Genomic DNA, 26968 nt, shown 5'->3' with positions numbered 1-26968 from the left:
CACTCCCGGGGTCAGACACAGAGTGAACCTCCCTCCACACCGTCCCATCACACACTCCCGGGGTCAGACACAGAGTGAAACTCCCTCCACACCGTCCCATCACACACTCCCAGGGTCAGACACAGAGTGAAGCTCCCTCCACACCGTCCCATCACACACTCCCGGGGTCAGACACAGAGTGAAGCTCCCTCCACACTGTCCCATCACACACTCCCGGGGTCAGACACAGAGTGAAACTCCCTCCACACCGTCCCATCACACACTCCCGGGGTCAGACACAGAGTGAAACTCCCTCTACACCGTCCCATCACACACTCCCAGGGTCAGACACAGAGTGAAGCTCCCTCCACACTGTCCCATCACACACTCCCGGGGTCAGACACAGAGTGAAACTCCCTCCACACCGTCCCATCACACACTCCCGGGGTCAGACACAGAGTGAAACTCCCTCCACACTGTCCCATCACACACTCCCGGGGTCAGACACAGAGTGAAACTCCCTCTACACTGTCCCATCACACACTCCCGGGGTCAGACACAGAGTGAAACTCCCTCTACACTGTCCCATCACACACTCCCGGGGTCAGACACAGAGTGAACCTCCCTCCACACCGTCCCATCACACACTCCCGGGGTCAGACACAGAGTGAATCTCCCTCCACACCGTCCCATCACACACTCCCGGGGTCAGACACAGAGTGAATCTCCCTCTACACCGTCCCATCACACACTCCCGGGGTCAGACACAGAGTGAAATTCCCTCTACACCGTCCCATCACACACTCCCGGGGTTAGACACAGAGTGAAACTCCCTCCACACTGTCCCATCACACACTCCCGGGGTCAGACACAGAGTGAATCTCCCTCCACACCGTCCCATCACACACTCCCGGGGTCAGACACAGAGTGAAGCTCCCTCTACACCGTCCCATCACACACTCCCGGGGTCAGACACAGAGTGAATCTCCCTCCACACCGTCCCATCACACACTCCCGGGGTCAGACACAGAGTGAAGCTCCCTCTACACCGTCCCATCACACACTCCCGGGGTCAGACACAGAGTGAAACTCCCTCCACACCGTCCCATCACACACTCCCGGGGTCAGACACAGAGTGAAACTCCCTCTACACCGTCCCATCACACACTCCCGGGGTCAGACACAGAGTGAAACTCCCTCCACACCGTCCCATCACACACTCCCGGGGTCAGACACAGAGTGAATCTCCCTCCACACCGTCCCATCACACACTCCCGGGGTCAGACACAGAGTGAATCTCCCTCTACACCGTCCCATCACACACTCCCGGGGTCAGACACAGAGTGAAATTCCCTCTACACCGTCCCATCACACACTCCCGGGGTTAGACACAGAGTGAAACTCCCTCCACATCGTCCCATCACACACTCCCGGGGTCAGACACAGAGTGAATCTCCCTCCACACCGTCCCATCACACACTCCCGGGGTCAGACACAGAGTGAAGCTCCCTCTACACCGTCCCATCACACACTCCCGGGGTCAGACACAGAGTGAATCTCCCTCCACACCGTCCCATCACACACTCCCGGGGTCAGACACAGAGTGAAGCTCCCTCTACACCGTCCCATCACACACTCCCGGGGTCAGACACAGAGTGAATCTCCCTCCACACCGTCCCATCACACACTCCCGGGGTCAGACACAGAGTGAAGCTCCCTCTACACCGTCCCATCACACACTCCCGGGGTCAGACACAGAGTGAATCTCCCTCCACACCGTCCCATCACACACTCCCGGGGTCAGACACAGAGTGAAGCTCCCTCTACACCGTCCCATCACACAATCCCGGGGTCAGACACAGAGTGAAATTCCCTCTACACCGTCCCATCACACACTCCCGGGGTCAGACACAGAGTGAATCTCCCTCCACACCGTCCCATCACACACTCCCGGGGTCAGACACAGAGTGAAGCTCCCTCTACACCGTCCCATCACACACTCCCGGGGTCAGACACAGAGTGAATCTCCCTCCACACCGTCCCATCACACACTCCCGGGGTCAGACACAGAGTGAAGCTCCCTCTACACCGTCCCATCACACACTCCCGGGGTCAGACACAGAGTGAAGCTCCCTCTACACCGTCCCATCACACACTCCCGGGGTCAGACACAGAGTGAAGCTCCCTCCACACTGTCCCATCACACACTCCCGGGGTCAGACACAGAGTGAAGCTCCCTCCACACCGTCCCATCACACACTCCCGGGGTCAGACACAGAGTGAAGCTCCCTCTACACCGTCCCATCACACACTCCCGGTGTCAGACACAGAGTGAAACTCCCTCTTCACCGTCCCATCACACACTCCCGGGGTCAGACACAGAGTGAAACTCCCTCCACACTGTCCCATCACACACTCCCGGGGTCAGACACAGAGTGAAACTCCCTCCACACCGTCCCATCACAAACTCCCGGGGTCAGACACAGAGTGAAACTCCCTCCACACTGTCCCATCACACACTCCCGGGGTCAGACACAGAGTGAAACTCCCTCCACACCGTCCCATCACACACTCCCGGGGTCAGACACAGAGTGAAACTCCCACCACACCGTCCCATCACACACTCCCAGAGTCAGACACAGAGTGAAACTCCCTCTTCACCGTCCCAGCACTCACTCCCGGGGTCAGACACAGAGTGAAACTCCCTCTACACTGTCCCATCACACACTCCCGGGGTCAGACACAGAGTGAAGCTCCCTCCACACAGTCCCATCACACACTCCCGGGGTCAGACACAGAGTGAACCTCCCTCCACACCGTCCCATCACACACTCCCGGGGTCAGACACAGAGTGAAACTCCCTCTACACCGTCCCATCACACACTCCCGGGGTCAGACACAGAGTGAAACTCCCTCCACACCGTCCCATCACACACTCCCGGGGTCAGACACAGAGTGAATCTCCCTCCACACCGTCCCATCACACACTCCCGGGGTCAGACACAGAGTGAATCTCCCTCTACACCGTCCCATCACACACTCCCGGGGTCAGACACAGAGTGAAATTCCCTCTACACCGTCCCATCACACACTCCCGGGGTTAGACACAGAGTGAAACTCCCTCCACACTGTCCCATCACACACTCCCGGGGTCAGACACAGAGTGAATCTCCCTCCACACCGTCCCATCACACACTCCCGGGGTCAGACACAGAGTGAAGCTCCCTCTACACCGTCCCATCACACACTCCCGGGGTCAGACACAGAGTGAATCTCCCTCCACACCGTCCCATCACACACTCCCGGGGTCAGACACAGAGTGAAGCTCCCTCTACACCGTCCCATCACACACTCCCGGGGTCAGACACAGAGTGAAACTCCCTCCACACCGTCCCATCACACACTCCCGGGGTCAGACACAGAGTGAAACTCCCTCTACACCGTCCCATCACACACTCCCGGGGTCAGACACAGAGTGAAACTCCCTCCACACCGTCCCATCACACACTCCCGGGGTCAGACACAGAGTGAATCTCCCTCCACACCGTCCCATCACACACTCCCGGGGTCAGACACAGAGTGAATCTCCCTCTACACCGTCCCATCACACACTCCCGGGGTCAGACACAGAGTGAAATTCCCTCTACACCGTCCCATCACACACTCCCGGGGTTAGACACAGAGTGAAACTCCCTCCACATCGTCCCATCACACACTCCCGGGGTCAGACACAGAGTGAATCTCCCTCCACACCGTCCCATCACACACTCCCGGGGTCAGACACAGAGTGAAGCTCCCTCTACACCGTCCCATCACACACTCCCGGGGTCAGACACAGAGTGAATCTCCCTCCACACCGTCCCATCACACACTCCCGGGGTCAGACACAGAGTGAAGCTCCCTCTACACCGTCCCATCACACACTCCCGGGGTCAGACACAGAGTGAATCTCCCTCCACACCGTCCCATCACACACTCCCGGGGTCAGACACAGAGTGAAGCTCCCTCTACACCGTCCCATCACACACTCCCGGGGTCAGACACAGAGTGAATCTCCCTCCACACCGTCCCATCACACACTCCCGGGGTCAGACACAGAGTGAAGCTCCCTCTACACCGTCCCATCACACACTCCCGGGGTCAGACACAGAGTGAAATTCCCTCTACACCGTCCCATCACACACTCCCGGGGTCAGACACAGAGTGAATCTCCCTCCACACCGTCCCATCACACACTCCCGGGGTCAGACACAGAGTGAAGCTCCCTCTACACCGTCCCATCACACACTCCCGGGGTCAGACACAGAGTGAATCTCCCTCCACACCGTCCCATCACACACTCCCGGGGTCAGACACAGAGTGAAGCTCCCTCTACACCGTCCCATCACACACTCCCGGGGTCAGACACAGAGTGAAGCTCCCTCTACACCGTCCCATCACACACTCCCGGGGTCAGACACAGAGTGAAGCTCCCTCCACACTGTCCCATCACACACTCCCGGGGTCAGACACAGAGTGAAGCTCCCTCCACACCGTCCCATCACACACTCCCGGGGTCAGACACAGAGTGAAGCTCCCTCTACACCGTCCCATCACACACTCCCGGTGTCAGACACAGAGTGAAACTCCCTCTTCACCGTCCCATCACACACTCCCGGGGTCAGACACAGAGTGAAACTCCCTCCACACTGTCCCATCACACACTCCCGGGGTCAGACACAGAGTGAAACTCCCTCCACACCGTCCCATCACAAACTCCCGGGGTCAGACACAGAGTGAAACTCCCTCCACACTGTCCCATCACACACTCCCGGGGTCAGACACAGAGTGAAACTCCCTCCACACCGTCCCATCACACACTCCCGGGGTCAGACACAGAGTGAAACTCCCACCACACCGTCCCATCACACACTCCCGGAGTCAGACACAGAGTGAAACTCCCTCTTCACCGTCCCAGCACTCACTCCCGGGGTCAGACACAGAGTGAAACTCCCTCTACACTGTCCCATCACACACTCCCGGGGTCAGACACAGAGTGAAGCTCCCTCCACACAGTCCCATCACACACTCCCGGGGTCAGACACAGAGTGAAGCTCCCTCTACACCGTCCCATCACACACTCCCGGGGTCAGACACAGAGTGAAGCTCCCTCTACACCGTCCCATCACACACTCCCGGGGTCAGACACAGAGTGAAGCTCCCTCCACACTGTCCCATCACACACTCCCGGGGTCAGACACAGAGTGAATCTCCCTCCACACCGTCCCATCACACACTCCCGGGGTCAGACACAGAGTGAAGCTCCCTCTACACCGTCCCATCACACACTCCCGGGGTCAGACACAGAGTGAAGCTCCCTCCACACTGTCCCATCACACACTCCCGGGGTCAGACACAGAGTGAAGCTCCCTCCACACAGTCCCATCACACACTCCCGGGGTCAGACACAGAGTGAAGCTCCCTCCACACCGTCCCATCACACACTCCCGGGGTCAGACACAGAGTGAAGCTCCCTCTACACCGTCCCATCACACACTCCCGGGGTCAGACACAGAGTGAAACTCCCTCCTCACCGTCCCATCACACACTCCCGGGGTCAGACACAGAGTGAAACTCCCTCCACACCGTCCCATCACACACTCCCGGGGTCAGACACAGAGTGAAACTCCCTCCACACCGTCCCATCACACACTCCCGGGGTCAGACACAGTGTGAAACTCCCTCCACACCGTCCCATCACACACTCCCGGGGTCAGACACAGAGTGAAACTCCCTCCACACCGTCCCATCACACACTCCCGGGGTCAGACACAGAGTGAAACTCCCTCCACACCGTCCCATCACACACTCCCGGAGTCAGGCACAGAGTGAAACTCCCTCTTCACCGTCCCATCACTCACTCCCGGGGTCAGACACAGAGTGAAACTCCCTCTACACTGTCCCATCACACACTCCCGGGGTCAGACACAGAGTGAAACTCCCTCTACACTGTCCCATCACACACTCCCGGGGTCAGACACAGAGTGAAACTCCCTCCACACCGTCCCATCACACACTCCCGGAGTCAGACACAGAGTGAAACTCCCTCTTCACTGTCCCATCACACACTCCCGGGGTCAGACACAGAGTGAAACTCGCTCCACACTGTCCCATCACACACTCCCGGGGTCAGACACAGAGTGAAACTCCCTCCACACCGTCCCATCACACACTCCCGGGGTCAGACACAGGGTGAAACTCCCTCCACACCGTCCCATCACACACTCCTGGGGTCAGACACAGAGTGAATCTCCCTCCACACCGTCCCATCACACACTCCCGGGGTCAGGCACAGAGTGAATCTCCCTCCACACCGTCCCATCACACACTCCGAGGGTCAGACACAAAGTGAATCTCCCTCCACACCATCCCATCACACACTCCCGGGGTCAGATACAGAGTGAAGCTCCCTCCACACCGTCCCATCACAAACTCCCGGGGTCAGACACAGAGTGAAACTCCCTCCATACCGTCCCATCACACACACTCCCGGGGTCAGACACAGAATGAAACTCCCTCCACACCATCCCATCACACACTCCCGGGGTCAGACACAGAGTGAGACTCCCTCTACACTGTCCCATCACACACTCCCGGGGTCAGACACAGAGTGAAACTCCCTCTACACCGTCCCATCACAAACTCCCGGGGTCAGACACAGAGTGAAACTCCCTCTACACCGTCCCATCACAAACTCCCGGGGTCAGACACAGAGTGAAACTCCCTCTACACCGTCCCATCACACACTCCCGGGGTCAGACACAGAGTGAAACTCCCTCTACACCGTCCCATCACACACTCCCGGGGTCAGACACTGAGTGAAACTCCCTCCACACCGTCCCATCACACACTCCGAGGGTCAGACACAGAGTGAAACTCCCTCTACACCGTCCCATCACACACTCCCGGGGTCAGACACAGAGTGAAACTCCCTCCACACTGTCCCATCACACACTCCCAGGTTTAATCCCTCTGTGGACTATTTTCAAAGGTTTAGAGGGCATTAGGATTTTTGATATTGTATATTCAGGATCTACCTGAGAAACACACTTGCTCTTGTGGGGGGCGGGGGGGGGGAATGCCTATGTCAGGAACTCTGCTTTCTCCCACATCCCCATAGGCTACATACTGAGGTACGAAGCTCATTGGCTTCTTCGGCCCAGTAGCACAGTGGGTAGAGTCACTGGCCTGGGTTACATCCTGTCCTCAGTGTGTGCATCTGTGTTGCCTACCCCTTCTCCATGGAACTGGGTGGCTTTTCCCTGGGTGCTCCCCTTCCCTCCCACATCCAATTTGATGCGACTGCCAGGGGTATCCAGCAGGAAACAGGCCATTCGGCCCACCTGATCTATGCAAAATGAGATTCCCATCTAAAGTCCCATTTGCCCTGCATTTGTCCCATATCCGTGTATCTGTCCAGATCCCTCTAAACCTTTCCTATCCGTGTACCTGTCCAGATCCCTCTGAACCTTTCCTATCCGTGTACCTGTCCGTATCCCTCTGAACCTTTCCTATCCGTGTACCTGTCCATATCCCTCTAAACCTTTCCTATCCGTGTACCCGTCCGTATCCCTCTGAACCTTTCCTATCCGTGTACCCGTCCGTATCCCTCTGAACCTTTCCTATCCGTGTACCTGTCCGTATCCCTCTGAACCTTTCCTATCCGTGTACCTGTCCGTATCCCTCTGAACCTTTCCTATCCGTGTACCTGTCCATATCCCTCTGAACCTTTCCTATCCGTGTACCTGTCCATATCCCTCTGAACCTTTCCTATCCGTGTACCCGTCCGTATCCCTCTGAACCTTTCCTATCCGTGTACCCGTCCGTATCCTTCTAAACCTTTCCTAATCCCTTTGCTTTCTATTAAATACCTCTCCTCTCACCTTAAAGCTGTGATCTCTAATTTTGGACCTCACTACACTGTGGGAAACTTCTGTAACCATCCACCCTGTCTACACACATCGTGATTTTATAAACCTCTGCAAGGTCACCTCTCGGCCTCGTTCTTTCCGGTGAAAACAGTGCCAGCCTGTCCAGTCTCTCCTGTAAGCACGAGCCCTCTGATCCCAGTAACATCCTGTGAATATTGAACACTGAAACGACTGGATAGGTTAGATGTTGAGAGGATGTTTCCACCAGTAGGAGTCTCTATGGGACATAGGACCTCATTCGCCCCTCTCCAGTTTCATGACATCCTTTCTATATCTGGGTGACCAGAGCTGTGTATGACGGTCTCACTTACCTCTCGTACAACTGCAACATGACATCCCAACTCCTGTACTCGGTGCCCCATCCGTTGAAGGTGCATGAGCTGAACGTATTCTCCACCCCCGGTCTCCCCGTGTCATCACCACTTTCAGGGAACCATTAGCCTGTACCCCTCGGTCCGTCTGTTCTAAAACACCCCTCGGGTCCTGCCTTGGTTTAACTTACCAAAATACATAATCTGAATTAAATTCCATTTGCCATTTCTCAGCCCACTTCCCAGGATGATCAAGATCCTGTTCGCACCACACCATCAAATTTAGTGTCATCGACTAATTATTTTTTTATTTTTTATTCTGTAAAAATGTCTTTTGTTCTGTGTAGCACCAGTGCAGCACAGTAATTTCCTAAAACATGTAAATGTAGTGTATTTGGTTAATAATATTGACCCTTAGTGACCTGTGAGCTTGTTGGCAATCAACAGCGGGTCCCACTCCGGGCCCTGTGCCACAACACTGCTCACAAGGATAACCTCCCGCTTCTGTAACCAACTTGCACACTTCCATCTGACCATTCACCCTTACAGCAGCTCCTCCCCGTAGGAGGGAACCAGAAAGCTCGGGGGAAACCCACACGCCGTCACGGGACAGCGTGCAGACTCCACAGTCGGAATCGAACCCGGATCTTTGGAGCTGAGAGGAAATGCCTCTACCCAGGTCACATGAAGTGTCTGTGAGCAGTTAGGTCGAGGGTCTGGAGTGGAGAAAGCAGGGAGTTTAGACTGCAGGGAGTTCACTTCAGGGAGTTGATAAGTTGGGTACATACCTATATAAGGTACAGTGAAAACTTTCTTTTACATGCACCTTCATTACGCAGTGGGGGTAAGGGCCTCCGTCGGTCAGGGTCAACCTTGGATGTAGCATCCTAGATGTCTGGATACACAAGCCTGGCAGTACGATATGGAGAGCGAGCTGTTGGCCACGTACCAAGCTCCCTCTCCGAACCCAGAGGAACTGCAGCATTGCAGGAGTTGCCAGTCGGCATTGAACTCAACGTAGGGCTGCCTCAGGGACCCCAGCTCCGGATTTTTCCCCTGGATTTACCCCCGAAGCCTTCCCCATGAGTGGGTATGGCCGCCAGGCAGTGGAGGTTTGAGATCAGAATTTTCCTTCCCCTAGATGAGCTGCCGGCTACAGCCGATGAGCCCCCTCTGCCTGAAGCGACTGATTTTAACCCGGCTTTGCCCCTTCTGCTGGTGGTAGAATCAGTTCCACCGGACCTAGTAGCTAAGCCCCACGTGAAGGCCAGGAGCTGGACTCGGTTGTCGGAGGCTGTCTGAGGCACACGCCATTGGGAACATTTAATAGATAGTGGGAGCTTGTCCCCACGACCACCCCCGGCTATAACCAGCTTAAGGAACCACTGCACAGTCGTACAAGGGAACAGAGTGCAGAGTAAAGTGTCACAGCCACAGAGAGAGAGTGCCGTACAGGCATGATGAGGGTCACCTTTTCATACTAGGGTCTGATAACAGTGGGTAGAAGCTGTCCTTGAGCCTGGTGGGACGAGCTTTCAGGCTTCTGTATCTCCTGCCCGATGGGAGGGGGGAGATGAGAGAGTGTCCAGGACAGTTGATGTCTTTGATGATGATGGCTGCTCTATTGTGATGAGGAGTGTAGACAGGGTCCATGGAGGGGAGGCTGGTGTTCCGTGATGAGCTCTCCGCAGTCTCAGGCAGAGCAGTTGCCGTACCAATCAGTGATGCATTGGGACAGGAAGCTTTCCGAGGTGCAGTTATAGAAACTGGTAAGCTTCAACAGCGACTTGCTGAATTTCTTTAGGTAAGGGCGCTGGTGAACTTTCTTGGCCATGGTGTCTACGTGGTTGAACCAGGACAGGTTATTGGCGATGCTTAAATCTAGGATTTTGAAACTCTCAACCCTCTTGACCTCAGCACCATTACTGTAGAAAGGAGCGTGTGCAGCCCCCCTTTCCTGAAGTCAATGACATCATTAATCCTGATTGGACAACTTAATTCCTTCTGTCCTTCAAAGTCCTTCCACCCCAATCTCAGTCTTGGACTGAGATCCACTGACGTTTCGTACTCCACCTCAATTCAGTTTGGGACAATCAGAGGTAGGCAATAAACGCTGGCATCCCGATAAGGGCAGTGCAGTAGATGTTGCATACGTGGACTTCAATAAGGATCCAGTAGGAGACCTTTCCAAAAGGTAAAGCCCATGGAATTCAGGGCAGCCAGCGAATTGGATCGGAAATTGGAGATAGGTAGCAGAGGGTGATGGGGGAGGGTTGATTCAAAGTTTGGAAATCTGATGTACCAGCCAAATCAGTGGTGGCACTATATGACATATTGATCTGGATGTGAATGTAGAAGGTGAGATTATTAGGTTTGCAGATGATACAAAGATTTGATGCTGGTTATAGTGAAGAGAGTGATCAGATCTAGAATAACGAGTTGGTACGTTGGGCAGAGGACAGCCGATGGAAATAAATCCTGGCTTAGCCGTGAAGGACGGGCTGAGGAGGTGGAGAGGTGTTCGTCTGGCTGGGGCTCCGTGACCAGTGGTGTTCTGCAGGGATCAGTGCTGGTTTGCAGTACAAATAAATAATTTGGACAAAAATGTAGATGGATGGGTTAGTAAGTCTGCAGGTGACATGAAAGTTGGTGGATTTGTGCGCAGATGCAAGACAGAAGAGTACAGTGCATTTCAGGACCTTCGGCCCACAATATTGTGCTGGCCTTTTAACCTACTCCAAGATCATAGTAACCCTTCCTTCCCCCTAACCCTCCCTTTTCCGGAATCCAGGTGCCCAAGAGCCTCTTAAACGTCTCTAATGTATCTGACTCGACCACCACCCGTCAGAGCACCCAGCACCCTCTGTGTAAACAACAGACTTACCTCTCATTTCCCCTCCTATGGTTTCCTCCAATCTCATTAAAATCATGCCTTCTCATATCAGCTCGGGAAAAAATGAGCTGGTTGTCCTCTCTATCTATGCCTTTCATTATCTCGTACACCTCTATCAAGTCACTCCTTCACTCCAATGGGAAAAGCTCTAACTCACTCAACCTTTCCTTATAAGCCACGCTCTCTAATGCAGGCAGCGTCCTGGTAAATCTCCTCTGCACCCTCTCTAATCCAAGCAGCATCCTGGTAAATCTCTTCTGTACCCTCTCCAATCCAGGCAGCATCCTGGTAAATCTCCTCTGCACCCTCTCCAATCCAGGCAGCATCCTGGTAAATCTCCTCTGCACCCTCTCTAATCCAGGCAGCATCCTGGTAAATCTCCTCTGCACCCTCTCCAATCCAAGCAGCATCCTGGTAAATCTCTTCTGTACCCTCTCCAATCCAGGCAGCATCCTGGTAAATCTCCTCTCTACCCTCTCTAATACAGGCAGCATCCTGGTAAATCTCCTCTGCACCCTCTCCAATCCAGACAGCATCCTGGTAAATCTCCTCTGTACCCTCTCCAATCCAGACAGCATCCTGGTAAATCTCCTCTGTACCCTCTCTAATCCAGGCAGCATCCTGGTAAATCTCCTCTGTACCCTCTCTAATCCAGGCAGCATCCTGGTAAACCTCCTCTGTACCCTCTCTAATCCAGGCAGCATCCTGGTAAACCTCCTCTGCACACTCTCTGAAGCCTTCACATCCTTTCTATAATGAGGGGGCTTGGACTGACCTCAGTACACCAAGTGAGGTCTAACCAGGGTTTTACAGAGCTGCAGCATCATCTTGTGGTTCTTGAACTCAACCCACTCCCCCACCCCATTAATGATGGCCAACACTTTCTTAACAAACCTATCAACTTGTGCGGCAACTTTGAGGGAGCTGTGGACGTGGACCACAAGATCCCTCTGTTCCACCACTTCGCTAAGAATCCTGCCTTTAACCTTGTCCTCGGCCTTCAAGTTTGACTTAGCACAGCAGAATACAGATTAGTCAGTGACATGGACTGTGAAATAGCTGACGGAGTTTAATTCAGACAAGTGTGAGGTGCTGCACCTTGGGAAGTCAAGTGTAAGGTGAAGATACACTGCAGTCAGCGGCAGGACCCTAAGGGGCATTGAAGTACAAAGGGATGATGGAGTTCAAATGCACCACTCTCTGGGTGTGGCAAAGAAGCCGAACAGCATGCCAGCCTTCATCAGCTGCGGCGTTGGGCACAGACGCCAGGCTGCACTTGGAGTATTGTGTGCAGTTCTGGGCACCCCATCACAGGGCAGGTCAGGAGGCTTTGGAGAGGGTGCAGAAGAGCTTCAGCAGGACACTGCCTGGATTAGAGAGCATGAGAGGTTCAACAAACTTGGGCTGTTTTCTCTGGAGCAATGGACACCAGACAGAAGTTTATAAAATTACGAGAGGCATACAGAGGGTAGACAGTCAAAGTCTTTTATCCCAGAGTTGAAATGTCTACCATTGAAGGTGACAGGGTGAAGTTCAAAGGAGATGTGTGGGAAAAGCTTTTTCACTCAGAGACTGGTGGGTACCTGGGGTATATTTAGAAGTACAGTAGATGCCACAGGGCTGTGAGACAGACACACAGTATGAATATGCAGGGAAGGGGTTGGGGGGGATATGAACCATGTACAGACAGAGGAATTTAGTTTAATTTGGCATTGTGCTTGTCACAACATGGTGGGCCAAAGGCATTGTTCCTGTGTTCCAGGTTCCACCTTCCCCTAAGCCTATCCCTCTGGATCTGATGCCTTGATTACGAAGGAAGGTTTCCCACTCTCCATCGTATCAATGCTCTTCATAATTCCACCCTCCTCTATCACGCTCAGCCTCCTCGGCTCCAGGGAGGACAGACCGAGCCTTTCCCGTCTTTCCTTATAACTGAAACACTCTGTCCCAGGCAACAACTGAGAGAACCACTCCAGTTTCTGATGGAAGGTCTCAGCCTGAAACACGGACTGTTTATCCCACTCCATAGATACTGCCTGACCTGCTGAATCCCTCCAGCATTTTGTGTGTGTTGCTCTGGATTTCCAACGTCAGCAGAATCTCTCATCTTAATGACTTGGTGTTCTTTAGTGGTCCTCAGGGTCCTACCATTCCCCTTCCCCAAGTGTACCATCAACATTGTTATAGACCATAGATCAGAATGTCCCCTTCAATCCACAATGTCTGTGTGGACAGTAGTGCTGAATTAAACTGAATCCCTCATGCCTCCACATACCTCCATTCACTGCATATTCATACTTTCCTCCAAACTCCTTAAAATTATGCCCAAACAAGAGAAAATCTGCAGATGCTGGAAATCTGAGCAGCACACACAAAATGTTGGAGGAACTCAGCAGGCCGGGCAGCTTCTCTGGAAAAGAGTACAGTACCTTCTGGGCCGAAACCCTTCGGCAGGATTTCATAAAATTTTGCCCTCTTGAATTAGCCATTGCCGCCCTGGGAAAAAGATTTTTGGTAGTCCACTCTGTCAACACCTCTTATCACCTATACACCAAGGAAATCGCCAGGAATCCATCTACCTCCCTGTGGGTTGGAAGGGAAAATTTTCCCCTGACTTTCAATGGCTATTAGGCTATCCCAACATGCATAGCACCTGGGAAAGCCCTCTATCACAGCAGCAGTCGCTGGCGGAGCTTCTCCTCCCTCTCATTAACAATTTTCAATGGCCAATTAACCCAATGACTCATGCACCTCCAATTCAAGTTCAAGTTTATTGTGAGAAATGCCTTGAATAATAGCTTCCTGCAGCAGCACAGTGCATTACAAATGTGATATGTTAACATGAAATTAACACGTATTTTAAATAACTAATGACAAAATCAACAATAACGATATTTAGCAAGTGTAAGGAAGCAGAGTCTGAGGTGAGGGTAGGGTTTTTCAGGTGTGTTCAGGAACATGACAGCAGTGGGGAGGAAGCTGTGGTTGATCCTCGAGGTGTGGGTCTTCAGGGCTCCTGTACCTCCTGCCCGAGGGCAGCACTGTGAACACAGCGTGTCCTGGGCGGTGGAGAAACCCTAACGGGGGCTGTCACTGTCCTGAAATGCCACCTCTTGTAGATGGTTGGGGAAGCAGTAGCGGTGTGGGACTGGGTGAGTCTCACTGCTCTCTTGTGTTCCTGTATGATGGTGTTCCCACACCAGGGTGCGATGTGACCAGGCAGAATGCTTTCCACTGCCATCCTTAGAAGTTTGGCAGAGTCTTTGATGACTTGCCAAATCTCAAATACCCGAGCCTGGACTGACACCTTGCCCTACAGTCCTGTTTATTATTTATTGTAATGCCTGCACTGTTTTTGTCCACTTTATGCAGTCCAGTGTAGGTACGCAGTCCAGTGTAGGTACGCAGTCCAGTGTAGGTACGCAGTCCAGTGTAGGTACGTAGTCCAGTGTAGCTTTCTCTGTTGTTTTTTTTACATAGTTCAGTCTAGTTTTTGTACTGTGTCATGTAACACCATGGTCCTGAAAAACGTTGTCTCGTTTTTACTGTGCACTGTACCAGCAGTTATGGTTGAAATGACAATAGAAGCAACTTGACTGGACTAGATTTGATGGAACTGGAAACTCTGAGACTAGGAATATCTAATGTATTATTGAACATATTCAATTGTGTGGTTGAAATGCTTTATTTCATCTGTTTACGTTTGCGGTGATGCTTCCCTTGCCTAACCAGGCCAGGCCACCTTCTCCCAGCTCCCGTCGGGCAGGAGGTACTGAAGCCTGAAGTCCCACCCCACCAGGGTCAGGAACACCGACTTCCCTTCAACCATTCGGTTCCTGAACCGACCATCACAACACCTTATCACTATCTCAGTAACAGAACACTCCAGACCGCCTCACAGGCTCGTCCCTGATTGTTGTTTTCCCTGTGGGTTGTTCTGCACTGACAGAGTAGAGAATGAACCTTCGGCCCAGCTTGTCATGACAAACTCCTTAAGCTGGTAATTATTAAATAATCAGCATGGTAGGTCGTGCCTCAGGAGTCTGGAGGTAGAACATGTCCATGGATCTGAGTCTCCCCATGCTAGCTCATCCAGAAAGTCAGGTGGCACGGGCTCCAGGGAAGCTTGGCTGCGTGGAATTCAGAACGGGTTTACCCACAGAGGCAGAGGGTGGTATTTGATGCAGTCCTGCCTGGAGGTCGGTGACTGGTGGTGTTTCTCAGCGATCTGTTCTGGGACCCTCCTCTCTGTGATTTTTACAAAGGACCTGGATGAGGAAGTGGAAGGGCGAGTGAGTCGCTTTGCAGATGCCACACAGGTTGGTGGCGTTGTGGGTGGTGTAGAAGATTACAGTGACGGGATGCTGAGCTGGGCTGAGAAGAGGCAGGTGCAGATCGAGCCAGAAAACTGTGACGTGTCTCAGCTTGGAAGGTCGAATTTGAAGGCAGAGTTAAGGTCAATGGCAGGATGGTCAGCAGTGTGGCTGAACAGGAGGATCTTGGGGTCCCTTGGAGTTGCCACACAGGTTGATAGGGTGGCTAAGAAGGCCTGTAGTGTGTTGGTCTTCATTAGCCAAGGGACCGAATTCAAGAGCCGTGAGACAGTGTCACAGCTTTATAAACTCTGGTTGAAACCACACTTGGAGTATTGTGTTCATTTCTGGTCACCTCATGAAAGGAAGAATGTGGAAGCTTTGAAGAGGGTACAGAGGAGATTTACCAGGATGCTGCCTGGATTGGAGAGGTTATAGAGGAGATTTACCAGGATGCTGCCTGGATTGGAGAGGTTACAGAGGAGATTTACCAGGATGCTGCTTGGATTAGAGAGGGTGCAGAGGAGGTTTACCAGGATGCTGCCTGGATTAGAGAGGGTGCAGAGGAGGTTTACCAGGATGCTGCCTGGATTAGAGAGGGTGCAGAGGAGGTTTACCAGGATGCTGCCTGGATTAGAGAGGGTGCAGAGGAGGTTTACCAGGATGCTGCCTGGATTGGAGAGGTTACAGAGGAGATTTACCAGGATGCTGCTTGGATTAGAGAGGGTACAGAGGAGATTTACCAGGATGCTGCCTGGATTGGAGAGGGTGCAGAGGAGGTTTACCAGGATGCTGCCTGGATTAGAGAGGGTGCAGAGGAGGTTTACCAGGATGCTGCCTGGATTAGAGAGGGTACAGAGGAGATTTACCAGGATGCTGCCTGGATTGGAGAGGGTGCAGAGGAGATTTACCAGGATGCTGCCTGGATTAGAGAGGGTGCAGAGGAGGTTTACCAGGATGCTGCCTGGATTAGAGAGGGTACAGAGGAGATTTACCAGGATGCTGCCTGGATTAGAGAGGGTGCAGAGGAGGTTTACCAGGATGCTGCCTGGATTAGAGAGGGTACAGAGGAGATTTACCAGGATGCTGCCTGGATTGGAGAGGGTGCAGAGGAGGTTTACCAGGATGCTGCCTGGATTAGAGAGGGTGCAGAGGAGATTTACCAGGATGCTGCCTGGATTAGAGAGGGTGCAGAGGAGGTTTACCAGGATGCTGCCTGGATTAGAGAGGGTACAGAGGAGATTTACCAGGATGCTGCCCGGATTGGAGAGGTTACAGAGGTGATTTACCAGGATGCTGCCTGGATTGGAGAGGGTACAGAGGAGATTTACCAGGATGCTGCCTGGATTGGAGAGTGTGAAGAGGAGGTTTACCAGGATGCTGCCTGGATTAGAGAGGGTACAGAGGAGATTTACCAGGATGCTGCCTGGATTAGAGAGGGTACAGAGGTGATTTACCAGGATGCTGCCTGGATTGGAGAGGGTACAGAGGAGATTTACCAGGATGCTGCCTGGATTAGAGAGGGTGCTGAGGAGATTTACCAGGATGCTGTCTGGATTAGAGAGGGTGCAGAGGAGGTTTACCAGGATGCTGCCTGGATTAGAGAGGGTACAGAGGAGATTTACCAGGATGCTGCCTGGATTAGAGAGGGTACAGAGGAGATTTACCAGGATGCTGCCTGGATTGGAGAGGGTACAGAGGAGATTTACCAGGATGCTGCCTGGATTGGAGAGGTTACAGAGGAGATTTACCAGGATGCTGCCTGGATTAGAGAGGGTGCTGAGGAGATTTACCAGGATGCTGCCTGGATTAGAGAGAGTACAGAGGAGATTTACCAGGATGCTGTCTGGATTAGAGAGGGTGCAGAGGAGATTTACCAGGATGCTGCCTGGATTAGAGAGGGTACAGAGGAGATTTACCAGGATGCTGCCTGTATTATAGAGGGTACAGAGGAGATTTACCAGGATGCTGCCTGGATTAGAGAGTGTGTCTGATGAAGAAAGATTGAGCGACCTTGGGCTTTTCTCTCGACGCCATGGAAGCGTATAAGATTATGAGAGGTAGAGACAGAGAGGACATTTGGCACCATTGTCCCGGAGTGGCAAAGGCCAAAACCAGAGAACATCCGTTCACAGTGAGCGGTGGAATGTTTATGGGAGGTATTAGAGGCGGTCGTGTGTTTAAGCAGAAAGTGTTAAGTGTCTGGAGTGGTGGTAGAGTCTGACACAACAGGGACATTTAAGAGGCACATAGGCACATAGATGTTATAGGCTGTGTAGGAGGGGAGGGTTAGATAGATGATGGGGTAGGTTCAAAGTTCAGTACAACATCTTGGACCAAAGGGCCCACGCTATTTTGTACTAGCAACACACACGAAATGCTGGTGGAACACAGCTGGCCAGGCAGCATCTATAGGGAGAAGCACTGTCGATGTTTCGGGCCGAGACCCTTTGTCAGGACTATCTGAAAGGAAAGATAGTAAGAGATTTGAAAGTAGGAAGGGGAGGGGAAAATGCAAAATGATAGGAGGAGACCGGAGGGGGTGGGGTGAAGCTGAGAGCTGGAAAGGTGATTGGCAAAGGTATCCCTTCTCCAGCTCTGTATCAGCTTAATCGGTCCCCTGGCTGTAACTGGGCAGGAAGTTCTTGTTGGGTCGAAAGGCCTGTTATCACATCGTATCTCTAAATTCTCATTCTCCAATGTCCCAACAAATAAAAACTTGGCCCTTTAGTTCTGGCAACATCTTTGTAAATCTCCTCTGCACACTTTCCAGTTTAATGGCATCGTTCCTACAGCAGGTGAGCAAAGCTGCACACAGTACTCCAAATGCAGCCTCACCAACATCTTACACAACTGCAACGTAACATCCCCACTCCTCCACTCAGTGCCCTGGCTGACGAAGGCCAGTGTGTCAAGTGTCTTCTTCACTACCTGTGAGCGTACTCTCGGGAAACCATGTACCTGTATCCCCGGTCCTTCTGTTTTACAACGCTCCCCAGAGCTCTGCTGGTCAATAGACAGTAGGCACTAGAGTAGGCCATTCAGCCCTTCTAGCCAGCACCGCCATTCACTGTGATCATGGCTGACCATACACAATCAGTACCCTGTTCCTGTCCTCTCCCCATATCCCTTGACCCCGCTATCTATAAGAGCTCTGTCTAACTCTCTCTTGAATGCATCCAGAGACTTGGCCTCCACTGCCTTCTGGGGCAGAGCATTCCACATATCCACCACTCTCTGGGTGAAAAAGTTTTTCTGCATCTCTGTTCTAAATGGCCTACCCCTTATTCTTAAACTGTGGCCTCTAGTTCTGGACTCACCCATCAGCGGGAACATGCTTCCTGCCTCCAGCGTGTCCAATCCCTTAATAATCTTATATGTTTCAATCAGATCCCCTCTCATCCTTCTAAATTCCAGTGTATACAAGCCCAGTCGCTTCAATCTTTCAACATATGGCAGTCCCGCCATTCCGGGAATTAACCTTGTGAACCTACGCTGCACTCCCTCAATAGCAAGAATATCCTTCCTCAAATTTGGAGACCAAAACTGCACACAATACTCCAGGTGTGGTCTCACCAGGGCCCTGTACAGCTGCAGAAGGACCTCTTTACTCCTATACTCAATTCCTCTTGTTATAAAAGCCAGCATGCCATTAGCTTTCTTCACTGCCTGCTTGCTTTCATTGACTGATGTACAAGAACACCTAGATCTCGTTGTACTTCCCCTTTTCCTAACTTGACTCCATTTAGATAGTAATCTGCCTTCCTGTTCTTGCCATCAAAGTGGATAACCTCACATTTATCCATATTAAACTGCATCTGCCATACATTTGCCCACTCACCCAACCTGTCCAAGTCACCCTGCATTCTCATAACATCCTCTTGACATTTCACACTGCCACCCAGCTTTGTGTCATCAGCAAATTTGCTAATGTTACTTTTAATCCCTTCATCTAAATCATTAATGTATATTGTAAACAGCTGCGGTCCCAGCATTGAACCTTGCAGTACCCCACTGATCACAGCCTGCCATTCTGAAAGGAACCTGTTAATCACTACTCTTTGTTTCCTGTCAGCCAGCCACTTTTCAATCCATGTCAGTGCTCTGCCCCCAATACCATGTGCCCTAATTTTGCCCACTAATCTCCTATGTGGGACTTTATCAAAAGCTTTCTGGAAGTCCAGGTACACTACATCCACTGGCTCTCCCTTGTCCATTTTCATAGTTACATCCTCAAAAAACTCCAGAAGATTAGTCAAGCATGATTTTCCCTTCATAAATCCACGCTGACTCGGACTGATCCTTATACTGCTTTCCAAATGTGTCGTAATTTCCTTTTTCATGTTGCTCTTTAAATTCACTACTGCAAAGCCTCTGCCAGTGATGCCTACACTGAAGAAGTTTAAATCTTCGCTTCGATGGGAGTTCAGCTAGTCCTGACAAAGGGTCTCAGCCCGAAACGTCGACAGTGCTTCTCCCTATAGATGCTGCCTGGCCTGCTGTGTTCCACCAGCATTTTGTGTGTGCTATAATTCCCTGTTTTCTTTCTCCCTCCTTTCTTGAAAAGTGGGACAACATTAGCCACCCTCCAATCAGCAGGAACTGTTCCTGAATCTATGGAACATTGGAAAATGATTACCAATGTGTCCATGATTTCTAGAGCCACCTCCTTAAGTACCCTGGGATGCAGACCATCAGGTCCCGGGGACATCAGCCTTCAGACTCAACAATCTATCCAACACCGTTTCTTGCCTAATATAAATTTCCTTCAGTTCATCCTTTACCCTAGTTCCTTTGGCCACTATTACATCTGGGAGATTGTTTGTGTCTTCCCTAGTGAAGACAGATCCAAAGTACCTGTTCAACTCATCCGCCATTTCCTTGTTCCCCATAATAAATTCACCCGTTTCTGTCTTCAATGGCCCAATTTTGGTCTTAACTATTTTTTTGCTATTCACATACCTAAAGAAGCTTTTACTATCCTCCTTTATGTTCTTGGCTAGTTTACCCTTGTACCTCATTTTTTCTTGCCATATTGCCTTTTTTGTTATCTTCTGTTGCTCTTTAAAAGCTTCCCAGTCCTCTGGTTTCCCGCTCATCTTTGCTATGTTATACTTCTCTTTTATTTTTTTATTTTTCAAAGTGGAAGTCCTACCAGGATCTGAGTTCCCAAAATAGAACACCTCACACTTACCTGAATTAAACTGCATTTGCCATACCTCAGCCCACTTACCCAGCTGATCCAGGTCCCTCTCTAACTCCTGACGACCATCTTCTCTGTCCACAACAATGCATTGGACCGAATCCACCTACTCTGCAACTTCTCACATGCCTGTGCACTTAAGTTGCCATAGCAGACCGCAACACAACCAGTCAGGATTCTTTCAACAGTACACCTATAGAAATTTGTAACAGTGACAAAATGAATCTCCTAAGAAAGTCAACTTTGACTTGCAACTTCTTCCGTTCAAAGATTCAAAGTATGTTTACTACCGCGGGACCGGACGGCATCCCAGAGCGGGTACTCAGGATGTGCACAACACAACTGGCAGGTGTGTTTGCAGACATTTTTAATCTCTCCCCCTCCCAGTGTAGAGTGCCCTCCTGCTTCAAATCATCCACCATTATCCCTGTACCAAAAATGAACATCTCAATGACTGGCATCTTGTCGCACAATAACAAACAAATGCTTTGAGAGGCTGGTCAAGGATTACATCTGTAGCTTGCTACCACCCACACTGGACACCCTACAATACGTCTACCGACACAACCGATCAAATGCCACAGCCCTACACACTGTCCTTACACATCTGGAGAAGAAGGATGCCTTTGTGAGAATGCTGTTCTTGGACTACAGTTCAGCATTCAGCACCATAATTCCCTCCAGGCTCAACAAGAAGCTCAGAGACCTCGGCCTTCACCCTGCCTTCTGCAACTGGATCCTGTCTGATCACCAGCAGGTGGTAAGAGTGGGCTCCCTCACCTCCAAACCTCTGACCCTCAACACAGAAGCCCCCCAGGGATGTGTCCTAAGCCCCCTCCTTTACTCCCTGTATACCCAGGTCTGTGTCGCCACCCACAGCTCTAACCTGCTAATTAAATTTGCTGATTAATTACTGATTAATTGCTGATTAATCACTACACTGATTGGCCTAATCTCAAACAATAACAAGTGGCCTACAGGGAAGAGTCATCTCCCTGACACAATGTCGCTAAACAAAGGAGCTGGTTGTGGATTACAGAAGGAATGGAGACAGGCTAACCCCTATTGACATCAGTGGATCTGGGGTTGAGAGGGTAAATAGTTTGAAGTTCCTCGGCATCCACATCACTGAGGACCTCACGTGGTCTGTACACACCGGCTGTGTGGTGAAAAGGCTCAACAGCGCCTCTTTCACTTCAGACGGTTGAGGAAGTTTGATATGGGCCCCCAAATCCTAAGAACTTTTTACAGGGGCACAATTGAGAGCATCCTGACTGGCTGCATCACTGCCTGGTATGGGAACTGTACTTCCCTCAATCGCAGGACTCTGCAGAGAGTGGTCGGACAGCCCAGTGCACCTGGAGATGTGAACTTCCCATGATTCAGGACATTTACAAAGACAAGGATCATTGGGGACCCGAGTCACCTCAACCACAAACTGTCCCAGCTGCTACCATCCGGGAAATGGTACCATAGCATAAAGCTCTATTTGTTGTAAATTATTATAAATTACTACGATTGCACATTTCACATTTAGACAGAGCCATAAAGATTTTTACTCCTCATGTATGTGAAGGACGTAAGAAATAAAGTCAGTTCAATTATTATCAAAGTATGTATACAGAATATAACTCTGATACTCGTCCTCCCTCAACCAGCCATGGAATCCGTTCAAAAAAACATCAACCAGCCAACGTAAGAGAAAAAGAACAGGTTATGCAGGTGGCAAACAGCTGATAGACAATCAAGCATCATAGCAGAAGCCCAGTGCAGTTCAGCACCACACCACCATCAAACTGCTCAGAAACGGCTAAATAACTAAGCCGAGTCTAGGAACACACGCAACATGAACCTTAAAGCCCACGAAACGAGCCCTCAGCCTTGCCAATCAATCCTGGCAACGTGGACCTCAAGACTCCGGCACTTTCCTGCCACCAGTCAGCGCAGGCAGACAGCACAGTCGTCCTTGTTGACTTCCACCTTATCCGGTGCCTCAATCGGAGAGGATCATGGCTTCCAGCCCCGTCTCCAGACGTCCAGGCTGCACACTCTGAAGCTCACCGAACTCCCTGGGAGACATGCCATGGTGCAACCAGCTAGGGTGAAATTGGTTTATTATTGTTACATGTACCGAGGTTCCAGCATAAAACTTTATTTAGCACGTCATCCCTATGGATAATTTCATCCTAATGGTCATTGAGGCAGAATAAAGTGTTACATTACAGAGAGAGGGCAGCTCGGGTAGACAAGAAGGTGAAAGGGCCACAAGGTAGACTGTGAAGTCAAGACTCCATCTTATCGTACTGGGGAGCCGTTTGACATCCTACAACAGCAGGATAGTCGCTGTCCCTGAGCCTGGTAAAACCTGCTTTCAGGTTTTTTTATCCTTTGGCGAATGGGAGGGGGAAAAGAGAGATTATCCCAGGTGGGTGGTGTTGTTGACCCCTTCACTGAGGCAACAAGAGGCACAGACAGAGTCCATGGAGAGAGAGGCTGCTTTCTGTGATGTGGCGAGACCCCTGCTCAACGCTCTGAAATTTCTTGCAGTCACGGGCAGAGCAGTTGCCTTACCAAGCTATGCAAGAAAATAAGTCTTGGAGTTGAGTACGGTGACATTTTAATAATAAATTCACTTTGAACTTTGAATATACCCGGATAGGATGGCCTCTGTGGTGCATCTATAAAAAATGGTGAAGGTCCAAGGGAATATGCTGAATTTGTTTAGCCTCCTGAAGAAGTAGAAAGTCTGGTGTGTTTTCTTGGCCACGGTTGGACTAGGATGAGCTACTGGTGGTTATACTGATGCCCTCCCCTCTTGTGCTCACTCACAGGGCGTCATGGAGTCGTTCAGCTCAAAGGATCTGGCCCTCCGCACGCAGAAGAAGGTGCTGAGCCGGATGGCGTCGAAGACGCTGGCCCAGCTCTTCATCGACGATACCAGCAGCGAGATCCTGGACGAGCTGTACCGGGTGTCCAAGGAGTTCACGGGCAACAAGGCAGAGTCGCAGAAGGTGCTGAAGAACCTGGTGAAGATCGCGGTGAAGATCGCCGTCCTCTACCGGCACCAGCAGTTCTCCGTCGAGGAGCTGGGCATGGCGGAGAGCTTCAAGAAGAAACTGCGTCAGGGAGCCATGACGGTGGTCAGCTTTTATGAGGTGGCCTTTACGTTCGAGCAGAGCGTGATGGCGGGCATCCTGGAAGAGAGCCGGGACCTCCTGCTGAAGCTGGTCTCTAGCCACCTCACACCCAAGTCCCACGGCCGCATCAGGCACGTCTTCAACCACTTTGCCAACGCTGACCTGCTGAGCAAGCTCTATGGTCCTGATGAGCCGTACAGGTCCCACCTCAAGAAGATCTGCACTGGCCTAAACAAGTTGCTAGAGGAGGGCACGCTATAGTGGGGGGTGGTCACTAGGCCCACCCTAACCCCCCCTTTCCATTCCTGGCAATGCCCTCTCTTCCCTTCCCCTCCCCTCACACTCAGGATGTCATCTCTCTTGCGAACACATGGGACCTTTTCACTCGCACCAATCACTGGGAGTTTCTTCACCTCCATCGCAGTCCAGAAGTATAGCAGTGGGGATGACAGCCACTCAAACCCTGTCCTTACCCTTCACCATCCCAGAAGGGAAAATCTTCCCTGCTCTAACACCTCCGAACACTGATTCTCACACTCAAGATGCCACAGCTCTTGAGAGGACGTGGTATCTTTCCAGACAAAACCACCCCACTTAATCATCCTCAGGAAGTCCCTCTCCATCCACCACAACCTGAAATCTTGGAGGGGGGACCATTCGGCCCCTCTTACACCATCTATCTCCCATTCACCATCCCGCAGGGTCAACCTTCCTTTCGATGCTCCCCCGCTCTCCCAGACGTTAAGACTTTCTGAGAGCTCACAGAACTTTGGAAAGAGATTCATCCAGCACCCTCTCCCCTATCCTGAACAGATCTTCCCCGGTAAATCGGTGTACCAGGATTCAGTGAGTGGCGCCATACCGACAGATCATTCCACTGAGACTAGAGTGTTACAGTTAGAGAGAGTGCAGTGCAGGCAGATAAATAAAGTGCAAGGGCCTCAACGAGGGAGATTGGGAGATCGGGAGTTCAGCTTTTGGTGTGTGAGAGGTCCGTTCAGGAGTCTGGTAACTGCAGGGTAGAAGTTGTCCTTGAGCCTGACAGGACGTGCTTGCAGGCTTTGGTACCTTCTGCCTGATGGGAGGGGGAGAACAGAAAACGTCCAGGGTGGGTGGAACCTTTAACTGAACTTGGCTGAGTCCACGGAGTGGAGGGTGGCCGAGCTGTGTCCACAACTCTCTGCAGTTTCCTGCGGTCAGGGCTGGAGCAGTTGCCATCCCAAACCGTGAGGCATCCAGGAAAAAATGCTTTCTGTGGTGTATCTGTAAAAATTGGTGAGGGTTAATAGGGACATCCCAACTTCCTTTAGCATCCTGTGAGGCATTGGTGAGCCTTCTCAGCCATAGCGTCTACGTGGTTGGACCAGGACAGGTTGCTGGAGATGTTCACACCCAGAATCTCAGTTACCACCATTAATACAGACAGGGACCACCCCACCCTCCCACACACACGTCAATTCGTCAAACAGAAGTTACTTTATCCTACAGATTGTCCCCTTGTCACTTTGTAGAGTTGGACCTGGATATAGATAGATAGATAGAGAGAGGGAGATGGAGAAATGAGAAGAGAAGGTGTTGGCACAGGACAAGAGGGCAGAACAGATAAAAAGTCTACTCGACAGCTTGCTAGGGATGAGACGACTGCCCCCTGCCTCCCAACAAAGGTCTGAAGTCAGAAAGACTAAGAACGGTTAATATTGAGAGCTTATAAATGGAATCCACACAACAGGCCAGGAAGGATTAATGGGACAGAAGACCCAGACTGACCGAATGGCCCACTCGGCTGCTCATTGTGGGTCAGCAAGACTAAGAGGGTTCACAAATGCCACCCACATGGCAGGTCTGCCTTGGGCCTGGACAGATCATTCCATATGTCAGTGACAGGGGAGCCAAATAGAGTCCCAACTACAGAGAAAGGGCAGTGCAGGCAGGTAAACGAAGTGCCAGGGCAACAAGGTGGACTGGGAGATCAGGGGTTCATTTTTAGTGTATGAGAGGTGTTGAAGGGTCTACTAACAGCGGGGTAGAAGTTGTCCTTGAGCCTGCTGGCCAGTACGTTCTCTCAGTCTTTTGTATAATCTGCCAGACTGGGGAGGGAGGGGCAAGATTGACTGGGCTGAGGGCCCTTGGTAATGTTGGCTGCTTTCCTATGGCAGCAAGAAGATTCACTAGAGGGGGGGCTGGTTTGAGCGCTGTGGGCGGAGGGTTGTGAAAACCAGAGTCTCCAGAAATGCACAGGTCTTGAGGCGAAGTGCTCGACACCATCACAGCTCGGGACGCCCGGAGTCCAATTCCGGCACCATCTGTACGTCCTCCCTGTGGAATGCCTCGGTTTTCCCCGGGTGCTCTGCTTTCCTCGCAGAGTCCAAAGATGTACCGGCTAGGTTAATTGGTCAATCTAAATTGTCCCATGATTAGGTTCAGGTTAATCGGGGGTTTGGGGCAGCACAACTCCATACTGCTAGATAAATGGAACTCTGCCCAGCTACGGGCAGATACATTCCCACACAGGAATGGGCCTCTAGCCCACCTCGGAATAGGGGGAGTATTTTTACATGACTGGTCACGCAGAGAGGTCAAGGGGAGAGACCTTTCCCCAGGTGACCCAGAGTGTCAATCAATGTAGACTTCAGAAAGGACTGATAAGGTTATATCTCATTGTCCATCAATGAATCAGCTAAGTTGGAAAAATGGATCTGAATTCTCTGACAGGACTGGCAGTCTTCTGCAAGGATGGATACTCGGACCCTTAGTTATAACATTATCAAACTGGTTGTGAATGTATAAAAGAGAGGGGACTTGGAGACCCTATCCCCATTTCTAACCACGACTCGTTGTCAGGGGCGACTAGAGATCATGTTTCAATGCACAAATTAACTCCGTCCTTCTCATTGAGATTTCAATGACTTTTATATCTACAATGAATCTCAATGGCAGCCCCAGCGCCTGACCTGGGAACATATACACTCCTTTCCCCTTCCACTATCTAATGATGATATTCCCACTTGGAAGTCTGTGACAGAGCAGTACAGAGGGAGCTTTGCTACGTCTAACCCTTTCTTAAAATGTACTTTATTCATAAAAATATGTATATATGCAAATGTTTAAGTAAACATTTTCCTAACAAATAATGTTATTCTATTACTTAACCATGTGTACATC

General features: G+C 51.3%; 1 protein-coding gene across 2 annotated transcripts in view; it reads left to right on the top strand.

Annotated features, from left to right (window-relative positions):
• tnfaip8l2b (tumor necrosis factor, alpha-induced protein 8-like 2b) overlaps nt 1-26921 on the top strand; it is a 46158-nt gene extending 19237 nt beyond the window's left edge. For both annotated transcript variants that reach the window (XM_059979986.1, XM_059979987.1), the window contains exon 2: nt 23501-26921. In XM_059979986.1, the coding sequence (XP_059835969.1) occupies nt 23507-24067 (561 nt within the window). In that variant the 5' untranslated portion in view covers nt 23501-23506 and the 3' untranslated portion in view covers nt 24068-26921. The remainder of the gene's footprint in view (nt 1-23500) is intronic.
• The last annotated feature ends 47 nt before the right edge of the window (nt 26922-26968 follow it).

The sequence above is a fragment of the Hypanus sabinus genome, chromosome 9 (assembly GCF_030144855.1).
Source record: "Hypanus sabinus isolate sHypSab1 chromosome 9, sHypSab1.hap1, whole genome shotgun sequence".
NCBI classification, from domain to species: domain Eukaryota; kingdom Metazoa; phylum Chordata; class Chondrichthyes; order Myliobatiformes; family Dasyatidae; genus Hypanus; species Hypanus sabinus.
The sequence above is the reverse complement of the archived record's forward strand: the minus strand, read 5'-3'. Positions and strand labels throughout refer to the sequence as shown.